At 43.8% G+C, this 13,905-nt stretch overlaps 1 protein-coding gene across 6 annotated transcripts in view; it reads right to left on the reverse strand.

The window, feature by feature from the left end:
• Positions 1 to 5,113: 5,113 nt before the first annotated feature.
• SPOP (speckle type BTB/POZ protein) overlaps positions 5,114 to 13,905 on the reverse strand; it is a 30,302-nt gene continuing 21,510 nt past the window's right edge. For all 6 annotated transcript variants that reach the window (XM_054224124.1, XM_054224121.1, XM_054224125.1 and 3 more), the window contains 5 exons: positions 12,011 to 12,188; positions 11,384 to 11,439; positions 10,818 to 10,940; positions 7,105 to 7,247; positions 5,114 to 6,378 (listed from right to left, as the gene is read on the reverse strand). In XM_054224124.1, coding sequence (XP_054080099.1) covers positions 6,234 to 6,378; positions 7,105 to 7,247; positions 10,818 to 10,940; positions 11,384 to 11,439; positions 12,011 to 12,188 — 645 coding nt within the window. In that variant the 3' untranslated portion in view covers positions 5,114 to 6,233. The remainder of the gene's footprint in view (positions 6,379 to 7,104; positions 7,248 to 10,817; positions 10,941 to 11,383; positions 11,440 to 12,010; positions 12,189 to 13,905) is intronic.

Consider the following 13,905-nt stretch of genomic DNA (forward strand, 5'->3'; position numbering starts at 1 on the left):
ATCCCTCTCTTTTTCCCTTGCCTTTTGAGGCTTCAGCACCTAGAAATAAATCTAGCTCATTAAAGAGCATTTCCTAGTTCAGTTTTGTTTACAGGCCCCAGCTAAGTAATGCCTGCTACCTAATTCAGGTTTTACCATCTGGCACATCACATTAGAAATCAAATCTGCAAGGTGGTTGGTTTATTTTTGATTATTTCTTTCTATTTTTTTCTTTTTTTTTTTTTTTTTTTAATTCAGGAGAATCTGAGTTAGGAGTGACATCACACTGGGCAGAGGCGATTAAAGAAAAGGCATTTTAATTTCACATCCTCCAGAGAGAGAAATTATTGCAGCCCATCAGGGCACCTCCTGCTCCTTTATGTCTGAATGCTTTACAGTCGCCGGCGGTGGCTGCGAGCGATGGAGTTACCGCCTGGCCCCCGGCAGCGCCGTCGCAAAGGGCAGGCACAGCACGGGAACCCGCTTCCCGGCAGCCCGCACACGGAGAAGCGACCACGCAACGGGACAGGAGGATCTCGGCTGCGCAGAGGCAGCTGGACTGGATGAACCTCGTAGGTTCCTTCCAACTGAAAATACTCTATCCCAAACCACCCCAGACTATTCTATCCTGCGCCGGCCCGTCCCACACCATGCAATTCCATCCCACCCCGTAACAGACTAACTCTGAGGCTGCCGTTGGGTGCACGCACCGTTACAGAACGCCATTATTTCAATCGAGCACCCCAGGACAGCAAGGCACAATAACTGTCTGGCCCGAGTCTGCTGTCTCCTTGCTGTACAGCAGGCGGGAGAGAAGCCAATCTCCCCAAATCCAGAAACACAGGCTAGAGAGAGAAAAAACTCCCGGTCTGCCAGCTCTCTCGTCGCTGGCCACAAAAAGCGACGGCCAGTTGTCCTTGCAAGGGGGGTGAAACCCCTGACGAGCCTCCAACGCCCACCGGAGCTGGCTGCCAGCTGTAACCTGGCCGCAGACTCAAAACCCAACATCCTGTTTAGCTATTTTTGTTGAGTGTTTTGCTGTTTGGCAAAAATTCAAGAATAAGCAATAATTTTGCCAACGCCACCTGCCTAGAGGAGTGGAGAAAAAAGTTAGTGGGAAAGAAAGGAACCGCGGACAAACTGCAATGCAGCAACAACCGGAATCAACGGTGGGCAACCCTGCTCCTAACGCAACACAGAAAAGCAACCAAAGCCTTGTAGTCCTAGGGTAACAGTGAAACAAGTAGGCGTGAACAGGAAAAAAGGAGCCACCCCAGCTGTGAGATGCAACCATCTTAAAAGCTAACACTTATACCGCTTCGTTTTACCACGCTAAGATTAAAACGCAGACAAAAGGCACTCCAGCTGTGGCGTTGGGCGCGGCAGCGAGGAGGTTCGCAGACATCCACGCCAGGACATCGCCCTCCAGGATGCCACGCGATTGAACGCCGAGGACCAGCCACCTCCCCCCGTGTCGGAATCGGATCCCCATCGGACGAAGTGCTTTCTCCAGCAGCTTTTAAACGACTCCAAAGTGCTCAGGGATAACCTCCGCGTCTGCCAGGAACCTTCCAGAAGTGGTGAAACGGCAGTTTGAAAATGGTTTTCATTTGTTCGTTTTCATCCCGTTACTCCTGGACGTGCAACCTCTGGCTATTTCCAGGCTCAGAAAGCTTCATTAGCGGCTCGGTACAAACACGGGCAGAGCTCTTCTCCTCAGCACTGCTCCCCCGTGGCAAGAGCCAACGATTTCCTCTTCAGTCCCCGCTCGGCTTCCCGACGGCAGAGCTCAGAGAAACCTCCCTGCATTCGGATTGAGAAAAACCCTCCAGCAGCACATCTCTCTTCTGGAGGGCTGGGGGAAGCCTTCCCGTTCGCAGCCAGTTTATCATCCACCATCTCGATTAACTGCTATTTTTTTTTTTGCCATTGATGCTTTTCAATTATTCAAAAAGGAGCCCTACGTTTTATACCTCTCCTGCCTGTGATTTTTCATAATTTGATGGAATAATTGCAATCCTCTCTCCATTCCTTCCCAATTTACCCCATCAATTAACACATTTCCTCAAGTGATTTTAATAATTCAGTCTTAGAGACGACGTCTGATGTATCAAGCGGGAACAAGATGCAAAATCCAAACCCAAACTTAACCCAAGACTCAGCTGAATTTTCTTGCCTGCACTCTGCCCAACAAACTTCAACCGGGCTAAAAGGCCACCTCCTACGCTGAACCGCTCCTGCTTTATTTATTATATAGATTTTCCAAAAGCCTTCCAGGTCACTGCAATTTATTTCCCCAATTATTTCACAGGCTGTCACTTCCGCCCCCCCCCACCGACCCCCAGTTTCTTCTGCCCCTTGTCTGCTGTGCAGCCCAAGCTGCACTCGCCTGCTGTGCCCCCTCTCGCCGTGCCCCCGTCAGCACCACCCATTTCAAAATTTAACTTCAAATTTAAACACACACAAGAAACTGGAACTGCCAAGGCAAAAATTGCTGCAGCGTGTGCCCGGAATTGCTGCCAAAGATACAAGCGGGCAGCAGGTCAGAAAAAAAAAAAAAAAACCAAACCAAAACCACCCTCTATAATTAAACGTCTTCAGATTAGATTAACTAAAAAAAGTCATTAGAAATAAATGAGTTAAGAAATTCTGCAACACAAGTTAAATGGCAGGCATGAGAGAAAGGAAAACTGCACGGCCCAAGCTGACTGAACAAGATAATTATTTTAGCAAAGCCTTTTGCAAAATAAATTGCACGGAAGTTGAGAAACCTTCTGAAACAAAGTTTGTTTGTTGTTTTTTTTTTTTTTTTTTAATATCTTTGTCTCCTTCAAGGAAGTGTGGGGGTAAAAAAAAAGTTGGGGGGGAAAAGAAAAGGAGAGAGACAGTATTGTGTCCTTAACAGCAGTTTGAGAACCAGAACAAAGCCTGCGAGAGTTTCAAAGCACAGCAGCTCTCCCCACTCTGCTGTTTGTTCTGCTCATAAGCAGACAAGCTGTTTCCTTTCATCTGGAAAAACTCGCACAATAAGAAAAATACCTCAATAGAACCTGAGTCTGTAATAACAAAGCCCAAGGGGCAGCCAGAAAGCAAGCTTCTGGCCAAGTAAAAAAATATTTGATGTTTGGCTCCTTGGAGGGAGCCGACGGCTCCCGGGTGTGGGGCACAGGTGGGTGCCGCGGCAGGCGGGGGTCAGGGATTCAGCCAGGGGTTTCTCCTCCTCCTCTCTCTTCCCCACATCCAGGCGATGGATGAAACCCTCCTCGGGCAGCAGGAAAGGCAGCGGAGGAAGCAGGAGCACGGAGCTAATAGGGAGAGGGAAGCACATGGAAGACGGCACACAGGGACGAAATCTCTCTGTAACACCCTTGAGGAGGGGGACGAGGAGGAATTCAAAGCACGAGCGCAGGGTCCAACCTAAATTCTGGATCCGGACCTGCGGTCGCTACACCGCAGTTCAGAAGCCCCGGTAAAAACATCTCTCTGAAATACTGTTTTGATAAATATGCCATCTCCTTGTGGAATTCAAATCTCCAACTGTTCAACTGGCATGGACATCTCTGCAGTAACAACACATGCCACAGACTGTGAGTTAACTTGAATTACATTTCAGATCTGGGGAGGGGAGGATGTCAGTGGGAGGTTTATGAACAGTATGCTCTAGCTCTGATGTTGTTATAACCAGATGGCTTCAGCTGTATCATTTACAATAAAAAACAAACAACAACAAAAAAAAGTGAAGTTGACAAATAAATCATTAATTCACCTGCAACTGGAACAATCTGAACAAGTCGTCTTCATTACGGATCTCATTTCAGCCCTTCCATCACAGTGCGTTCTGCAACCTGGCTCCGCGGGAAGGGCTGGGACAGACGAGCCCAGAACAGATTATTTTCCTGCAGGTATCTCCCCATCCTGCAGGGGAGGAGGCTGCCAAGTCTGTATTGCTTTCCCATAAATACCTGCCCAAAAAATGCCGGGGACAGGCGACATGAACACCCGTTCCTTTCTTCTAGGCATGTCTGCTGCCCAGGGCACGGCTGAGCCAGGGACACTCCTCCAACAGTTGGTCGCTAACGTGACAAGGATAAAAGGTCTCGTTCAGGTTTGAACGTTTCAGTAAACAATGCAGTTACTGCGGCATAATTAGACATCTCTGTGCCACACAGACAACTTCTGCAATTACCTGGCAATGAACTTTTCATGTCTGTATGCAATTTTAAGCTAGAAAACGCTGGGTTTGAGCTCTGCCAGGGTAGTGGGGAGAATCTCGTTACGACTAAATGCTTTGCTTACCTAAAAGGAAACGCAGGCTAAATCCAATATAAAAGGAATTAGTGGCATTCAAGCAATAGATGCAACGTGGGAATTTGTGACCCACGTAAAAGGAAGGCTTTACTATACAGACGGTCGTGTTTGTGATGAGAGCCTCGGTGGGGGAACACGGAAAGGGGCAGGGACCCTCTCGTGAGTCACCATTTGATAAAAATAGACAGCAGCTGGATTAAACACACGAGCGTACGAATGGAATTCTCCTTCACACACGGAACAAGAGGCTGCGAGAGAAAGTATGATAACAGAATAAAGAAAAAAATCAGAGACAACAGATACCTAATCTATTTTCTAGAGAAAATAGAGTTATTCTCTGTAATCCGTTACGTGCCCTACCTGACCATCTTAAGGTCAGATCAATTTGCCGCTGCCCCAGCACCGCGTATTTCGATCAAATCTCCCTGGAGATTTGGGGCTAATGATGACAGAAATGGATGGCGTCTCTCCTACCCAGCCATCCTGCGTTGCACCTTCACGTTATAAAACAGATGGCTTATTATACTATTCTCCCTTCCCACATCTAAACGGGTATCTAAAGGAAGGACCAAGGGTCAGCTTCGCACAGGCATTATTGAAACCAATGCTCTCTAGTATTTTGGTGATGGCTGCTATGAGAAATAAAACAGGTTTGCATTGCAATTTTGTGCGCAACATTCCTTACAAATCCCATTTGAGTTCCAGGAACTAGTATGTCACTATCAGTACGTGGCAGCAGACTGAAACTGAACCTTTTGGGAACCGGTTTTAAACCGGGAAGTCTTAAAAATGAAACAAACAAAAAAAGACAACAGATACCACACAGTACAAAATAGTAATTATTTATATTTTCAAAAAGAAAAAAAAAAGTTACCAGCTATTTTGAAACTTCTTCCCTGTAAGAAGAGTGACTAATAGAAAGGAACAGGACTGGCTCCTATACAGTCGGCAAGTCAGGTACAAACAGTTGTTAAGAATCATTCAGCAACTCAGGACACGGACTTGACGCAGCGTTCATGAACAATAAAATTTCTCCTTTTTTTTCTTCTTTTTTTTTTTAAAAAAGTGGGAGGAGGGAAATAAAGCAGGGAAAAATGCCAAAAACATTTCCCACAATATCTAAAAACAGTAACCGTTGTTCTTGTCAGACAGCACGCTCCAGATCAAGGATTTTCTAGTCCTTTCAAAACCAACAGAGACTTGCCAAAGGCTGCCTTCAGTCTATTCACACCCTCCAGAACACACAGCCTTTCACCGTCCCCTTTCACTTCAACCTGTCATTTTATAAAAGGTGGTTTTTTCTTTTTTTTTCTTTTTTCTTTTTTTTTTTTTTTGCAATTAACATACAAGTGCTACTAACAGAGAAACTGATCTTCTTGTTGCTGGATGGCAATAAGGAGTTACACAAACGTCCAGTTTTTAGCTCAGCTGGAAGGACTTAAATTCTCTTTTTTGATATAAATACTACTGGAGCTTCCATCAGGTACTTCCTTTCCAGAACCTCACTGGAAATTCTTTTTAAACCTCCAACGCTCTCCAAAGCTAAAATGTCCTCTTGCTCCAGGCATCTGACGATTTGTTCTGTGCTGCCAGACGCAGAGACGTTGTTTTCCCCAGTACCACTGCTGGGTTATTCCGACTTGGGTCGGTGCCTAAACCGAACCCTGTACTTAATTGACTCAGCCAAGTCGAAGGGAACACACAGACGATGCAGCGACAGGGATTCGTTAGGTTGAACAGCCCCAGAGCCCCAGGCCCACCCTCCCCCCTCTCCCCAAGTTACTTGGTGCTGTTTTAAAAAGTCTGGGTGTCACGAAGCAGTCTTTTCCCCCCAACAACAGAGTAAAAGCTCCACAGATTTCGCCGTCTACCTGGTGGTCAAGGTTACAGCAGCAACAGCTGATGCTGCTTCCAGAAAAACATGGGGTGGTATGACAGGCAGGACTTTAGGATTGCTTCAGTCGCTTACGTGGGGGTCCCAGAAAGGGACACTGTGCAGAGGCCAAAGAGCGATATGCCTCAGCCACCAAGTGGGGATGCGATACTACCATAGACTTCCAGCCCGATGTCTCCATGACGTCAGAAGCATGACTAGAAATAAGAGAGAATAAATCTGAAGTTATCAACTGGGGATAACAAGGATTAACTAAATAGATTCTTTCCACGTGCCCGAGAAACCTGACATTTTTTAGCATACTGTTTTAGGATCACTCTGGATCTATGTTAGGTATCTTTTGCGAAGATTGCAAGCTTTGGCTCTGCTGGCACAATTGTATGCACAGTCCTTCAACTTAACGATGAAAAGCTCAAACATACATGATCTGAGGTGGAGGACAGCAGGAACACAATGCTTACCTACCCTGACTACTCAGCACGGAAGGATGTTAAATCGATACAGAAAGTACTAAGAATAACTGTATTAACTGACAAATAAGACTAAAAATGCTTCCAGACATCAAAGTGGCCAGTAATCATTTTACATCTACTGAAAGGGCTGTTAAGAGTTGCAAATAGTGCCTCAGTATCAGGGACTACCTGATATTTTACCGCCTAAAAGTTCCTGCGATCTTAGGAAGAGATCTGTAATAGCTCCCGGAGACAGTGCTGCTGTACGCTCCGAACGGTCCCAGCAGGGCGAGACTAATCTGCCCTTAGGGCAATGCCGCTTCTGGGATGCCAGAGAAATGAACGATACAATGGGAGAATAACAGAAGAGAATCTTCCCTGTATGTGGCAGTTCACAAGTTGTGAACCCTATTGCTAGTAAACACCACTTTCCTCTAGATTTGTTGCATCCTGGAATGAAAGTAAACTCACTAGTTAATGAAGTCCACTGCTTGAGTTTTGAGTTGATCAGCACTATGTAGGTCAGCCAGGATGAGGATCTCGGCAGCATTTTCCACAGACAGGTTACTGCACAGCGCATCCTCACACATCACCTTCAGACGTTCTAGAGCGTACTGCAAAATACAAGCCCAAGGCCAGTTACAAAGAAGAAAACACCGAACCAGGCCTGACATGAAGCCTTACTCGTGCTCCTTCACTCTTTAGAAACAAACTACTCTATTATGCTGAACCGCTCTCTCTGCTTTGCTCTATGCATCTCAACTGTACTCAAAGAAGCAGTGACCAGCAAAAAAAGGAGAATCATGATGCGCCCACCCTGAGGAAAAGCAATGGAGAGGAAACATACCCACCATAAATCTCATGCCGGCCTTCTTGTGTTACAGGCTGACTGGCGCTGCCTTCATGCTTTGAAATGAGAATCTCAGGTCACCCGTAATACTTACTATCTCAGTTACTTCAAGGCACAGAATGCTAAAGCCAAGTCTTTATTCTCACTCTATTACTGCATGACAGCATTACCTGGGTTCAGTGGGAAAACCTATCTAACAGCGAACGCTCCACAGGTGTTCCACTGAGGGTTATGCAGCTTTCACTCCATTTTTTACCACTAATGACCTGCACGTTAAGATCAGTCTTGCTCAAGTACGTGCTACTAGTTTAATACTAAGATGTTAAACAAATGTCCCTGGTTTCTTGCAGCTATACAGCTGGGAACAAAACATCACAGCATGTCTGTAATGCCCTGGCAAAACCTCTGTTTTAACTTCACATTCTCAATCTAAGAGTTTCTACCATTCAATTGTCCATTTGCCTCAACATTTTTTAGATCCACAGGGTTGGGCTGTGTCAATGGTTGAGAAATTCAAAGGAGATGCTTAGAAGAGCGCTGCCTAATAAATTTCCCACTCTGCTTTCTGCAGCGCTTCAGTCAGTCTTGAAACGTGCAGACATGGCCAAGATTTTCAAAAGCAACGCAGTGGTCTCGGGCAGGCTTCGGAAAAGTCACCACTCAGAAAACTTTAAGCCACCCGTTATCAAGAAATGAAACCTAAAGCCCAAACCTCAGTCTTTTAGAATATCATAGCTGGGAACTGTGAGACTGAGATACTTCTGAAAATCTTGGTACGTGTGAGCTCATTATGGGGTTTGTGGCTCTTTGGATGAAACAAACTGAGTATTTCTGTATATTCTAGATGCCATGATTACATTTCACAGGGATCAGGAAAGCAGTCGATTATAATGCAGTTCTTAGATGAGTAATAACGTTAGCACTACATAAATTGCCCTAAAGATTAAACACAGTTAAGTCTCCTTCATGTTATGACTTCAAATTGAGTGACATTTCTAAAGAAAAAATCTTCAAATTGTTAATTCATTTTTTTTTAATGACAGATAACTGCATTTGAGAGTATCCTTCATATTGTTTATAGGGCTTTTTTGTTTTGGACAACTTAGAGATGACACGGTGTGCAAGTTCTTCAGTATATGAGGCCACATTCAGAAAAGATACCAGATTTGCAAGGACTGCTCTGTCAACCTGAGCAGAGAGCTGGTAACGAGCTCATCTGCATGACGACAGAAGCGCTTGCCATATGATAAGCACTATTACTATAAACTGATTTTATATTCTGATTGAGATTTTCATCCCATTATGATTAAATTTAAATGAATAATTTTAGAGTATAAAAACATTTTTTCACTTAAGGCTCGGTGATAATAATTACTTCAATTGAGGCATGGCACTCATAACCAGGACAGTTTTCTCCCACCAGAACATCTGAGAAGGCAAATCAAATTTACTTGCTTAATCTGTATCAATAACTAAAACAGTTTCAAATGAGGGGTGAGCCATTAGTTTATATTATTGTCTGTCAGTAGCTTAAAATGCAGCAAACGAAGCTTAAAATTATGCCTTTTGTAAATTGAATATTCTCCTCCATGCATGTACAATTTTTATTTCCATTTTCACTACAAATAGCTCAGCTTCTAATTACATAGTTGGGCAAAAGTAGCCATTCTGGTCTCTCACGTACCAAGATTTCCCCTTCCCCCCTTTCTTAATTACACTTAAAAAAACCCACCCTACCTAACAGCACACTTACCCAAGAGGCTGAAATAGTATCTCCTGGGTTGAGAAGACGTGCTTTGTTTTGGTTTTGGTCTAATTACATATTTTCCCCAAGAGACAGAAGGAACTCAGAAGAAGCTGTTTCAGTCTCTTGAGTAAATATTAGATGTTTTATGTGCTTTCAAGAAAGATTTTTTATTTCTGCTTTTAAAAGACACACAATGAGTTTAAAAGGAAAAAACCTACATTAAAAGCCAGGAAACTCAAAGTTAAAGCCTACTCTGTCCTTAATGTACTGCTTCTTACTTACACTTGTCTCAGTTAAAGATGGTATGCGAGCTCTCGATCAATACTCTTTAAATATTGAATAAAATATGTGGCAATGATTATAATCCAGCCAAGAATCTCCTTGCATTACTTCCCATTTTAATTCCAGTTGCAGTGGCCTAATAATGGCATATGGAGCATTTCACCTCTAAAATCAGCAGTTTTGATGAAGCCCAGATCCGCAGTGACAGGGAATTTGATGGCTGTGTGGTGGTTGCGTGGAACAAGGTTACATGCATCCACATCTTAAAATCCACCACCCTAGCTGGCACCCACAAGAGAATCCAAGGACTGAAGAAGCATGGAGACTGAACTACGCTCTCACCCCTAGAGGTGGTCCCTCCAGGTCAGAGTTGAGGCACATTGGCAGGGCAGTGTGGAGAATCTTGCACTGCTGCTACCCGTGCTGAACCTGTTCGATGGATAAATTCAGGGCTTTAGTCTCCAGTGCTGTCAAACTGGCACCTTTCACCAGCACTAAGTTCACTTTTAAGAGAAAAAAAGAAAAAGGAAATAAAATTTGTGGTTATATATAACGAATTTTCACTGGTTTGTACGGCTCACAGGCCAGCAGAGCACTCTCTTCGGTCCTTGGTGCTGCAAAGGGAAGGAGGCAGCCACTGGCTGGCAAGGCCACGGCGCTGCGCCTGCTACACAGGGACTACCAGCAGCCTTCCAGTCAGACCATCCCCGACACTTCCCTGGCAAGGACCCTGCAAAACCACAGAGGGGTTAGGCAAGAGGGCTTTCTTCCAGTGCACCCCGTCTCTCCATAAACAGCAGAGACTGCCACTGCAAAAAGAAAATAAACAACAGGACCTTCCCACTCTCGGCTATCCATCCCTTTAGTGCATCTCTTGAAGCTGCTGATACCAGCCAGACCAGAAGGAGAAGCAGGCCCTGTTTGCCAAGACAGAACACTACTTTTGAGATTTGGTAATAATCACACTATAAAAATATCGCCAGGTCCGCCTTGGAATTTTCTTCTCACCCCCAGTTCTTACGCTAGATTATGCTGAATAGAGATGTCCTCTGAAATCTTAAGAAAACGCTTAAAAATGAGCAGTAGACACAGAAATTCCTGACTGTTATCTGTTAAGATATGTATCTATAGAACTATCTTATATATATCTATACTACATCCAGGTTTACCACAACCAATTCAAAGAAACTGCCCAACCACAACGATCACATGAAACGCTTACTGCGGCCATCTCCAGGGAGCTCTGTGTAAAGCAAGGCACATGTCATTCCCGGTTCTCTCAACACCCAGAAATCCCAACTGTACCTTGTCAGCAGCTGCCAGCAAGTCATCAGCCATTTTGTCAAGATTTGGTGCCTTCCCCGTGTAAATAAAGCACATCATTTCCTTAAAAACTTCAGGCTCCACATCATTGATTTCAACCCGGTTCTGTATTGGAAAAATGAAGTTTATTAAGATCCTGATAAGGTGCTGAAGACTTCCTTCTACCCAAGCTCTTTCAGCATTCAGAAATTTGCTACAAACTATTTAGAATGTGTACTACTTGCAAAAAAAAAAGAAAAAGAAAAAAAAAAGAAAGATGTGCACAGAATAAGAAAAATTCTAAGTTGTATTTCGCATTCTCTACTTTTCCTTATCCCACCCAGATTCTTTCCCCAAGAGTAACAAAGGTAACAATTGCCTCCTTGATCCCTTTCTTCCTCCCTTCAGGACAGCTGAAGCAGAGACCTGCATCTAATGTGAGAAAAAGAGTTAAAAGGTGACAACAGTCACAAACACTACCTAAGAGAGTTATCTGAGCAGTGATGCCAAGAGTTGACTAGAGAGCTATTGCCCTAGCTGGAGAAGTTCTCCTTCCTGCAGGAACTTACCTTTTTACTCTCTTCCATCTCATGTTCAAACATGGCGCTGAAAACCGGGGAACGCGCTATGGCAGTAGGAAAGTAAAACACAGTTAGAGACACTCTTTTACTCTTCAGGAGGAGCTAAGTGTAGCCTGGCAACACCTCAACAACTGTCCTCCTACTTAATGCAGGAAAAATTCTCCTACAGCAGATAGGGCACGTTGGGTACAACTGGTAAAGAAGTACGGGGCGTGACAATGTAGTGTGGCCAACGTAGCTTCAAACTAGGTATGGGAGAATTTCTTATGTCCTTTCAACCAAGGCTAAAGAGTAGACAGGCAGTACACACTGTGTTTCTAGACTTTACAACAGAGTATTCCTTTGGAAATGCGGTAACTTCTCCTTACAAATGCTTTAGGAATACATTATAGCATACTACAGCCACAAAAGATTCCTCCTACCATCCTCGCTGTGGGAGGAGGTAGGCAATTAAAAACGGAGTAGATATTTCCTCTCCCTGTAGTCTTTTACTACAGCTCTGCAGTTAAAAGTGCTGCAGAAGCCTCCTTTAAAGAAAAAATAACTCCAAAAAACCCACTTGCCATCACGTTGTTGTCTCCTATCCTGCTAAGGCCCATCCAAGTTGATACCGACCTGCTAGTATGGCTTTGTGAGCCTGGAACTCCTGGCCTGCCACACACAGACAGCAGTCCGTGAAGCGGGAATTCTCCCAGAGTCCTCCCAGCTCATCCGCCAAGCGACACTCTGGTACCTTCACCATGTTCATCGTGTTCTGTCCGGAGATATTGACAGAGTCCTGTACCACACTCACCTGGAGGGGAAAAGAAAGCAAAAAACCCAAACACTCAAAAACCCACACTGGAAAAACTAATCTCCCTACAGGAGGTTTTTACTTCTGGGGCAGGCGAAGGGAAATGCAAAGCAAACCCCACATTTCTCAAGCAGAATCATTGTATGATTAAAAACGGCTCCATTTTTAAAGCATCCTTTCTACCCTGCCATAACCCTGTTCTCTGCTCCTCCGCAGTGTCTGTCCCAAGTCCTAAATCACATCAGCAGATTTTCTTCTCAACCCTAAATTAACAGCACTTCTATGCAATTTAATAATAACTTTATAGATGGTTTCATAAGGAAGCGGAACCTTATTTTTCTGCTTTTACAGACAACATACCTGACCTAGTTTTTTCCTTCTATCAACACCCTAAAACGCTCCCCAATCAATAATGCAATACAGACAGCAGTACAAATGAAAACGAAGTATACAGAGAGCTTCTTTCACTGAGCACCACATCCACACATGTATGCAAGGGCAGCGGCTGACCCTCCAAATGTCTTGCTGCTTCTAGTTCTTAAATTTCTTTGAGAGTTCAACGCTTCCACCACATTACAAAATAAAATTTAAAAAAAAAAAAACCCTAAACAGTAAGTTTAAAAAAGCAGCTTTATGTCAAGTAATTAGGAAGATATGGAGAATGCAGACAGATTCCTTATCACCTGCTCCAAAGCACGCATGCACCATACATCACCGTACTGGCTGATGAATAACCCCCACAAAGGGAACCGTTAAGAGCCTATTCAGCACCGACCCATTATTATTAAACACACAGTAAATCATACGCCTTCTACAGCAGACTCCAATTAGAAAAGATCAGAGTGACTGATACTACCCCACTATAACAAAGAATAAAGGAAGAAGCCGATTGACAGGGAAGCATACGTGAGACTATTTCCTGGATTTTCTGTCAAGTCCAAGTTAAATTTAAGTTCTATTAATAACCAATGGCCAAAGAAGAACAATGAACCGCAAAGGAAGCTTCACAGTTATGTAAAAGACGTAAATTACGAGGGAGAGAGATGACAGAAGCATCTTCCAAGGAAAAAAGCCTGCTGACAGCACATACCCCCACTTTTGAGACACCTCCAGTGGGTTTCTGATGGCAGCCACATCTTGTATAAACTATACAACACTCAAACCCAAATACCAGATGCTGCTTGCCAAAGAATACTAATTATTAGCTAGAGCAAATGTGAGGAAGCTAATATTCTTCGTCGTTAATCTGACAGCTGCAACATGTTTTTGCCCTGTGACATCTAGACCAGCAACATGGACTCAAGGATGGACGAAAACTCATCAGATTCATTAAAAAGGAATTTGAAGATGTAGATCCCTTGCTGGAGTCCAATACTGATTACAGATCAGCCAAAAAAGACTTGCAAACGGCTTCTCAAATCAACAAATAAATCCTCTTCACAGATTTTCACACCAGTAACTGATTTTCTTTCATAAATTAGAAGGGTTTTTACATAAGGAGTTTACACTGGCAGATTCCAAGCACAGACCAGTCTTAGAGGTCAAAATAGATAAGGTTTTGCTTAAGCTATTTTCAACATCTTAGCAAGGGAACCAATACTACCTAGTTCAGAAGTAATTTCTTTTTGGAGATTTACCAGAATGATATTTACCTACAATCTTGCAATATAATTTAAACAGCCAAAAGTAATGCAGTTGGGATATGAACAATCAATCC

Source organism: Rissa tridactyla, chromosome 19, assembly GCF_028500815.1.
Source record: "Rissa tridactyla isolate bRisTri1 chromosome 19, bRisTri1.patW.cur.20221130, whole genome shotgun sequence".
Lineage (NCBI taxonomy): Eukaryota > Metazoa > Chordata > Aves > Charadriiformes > Laridae > Rissa > Rissa tridactyla.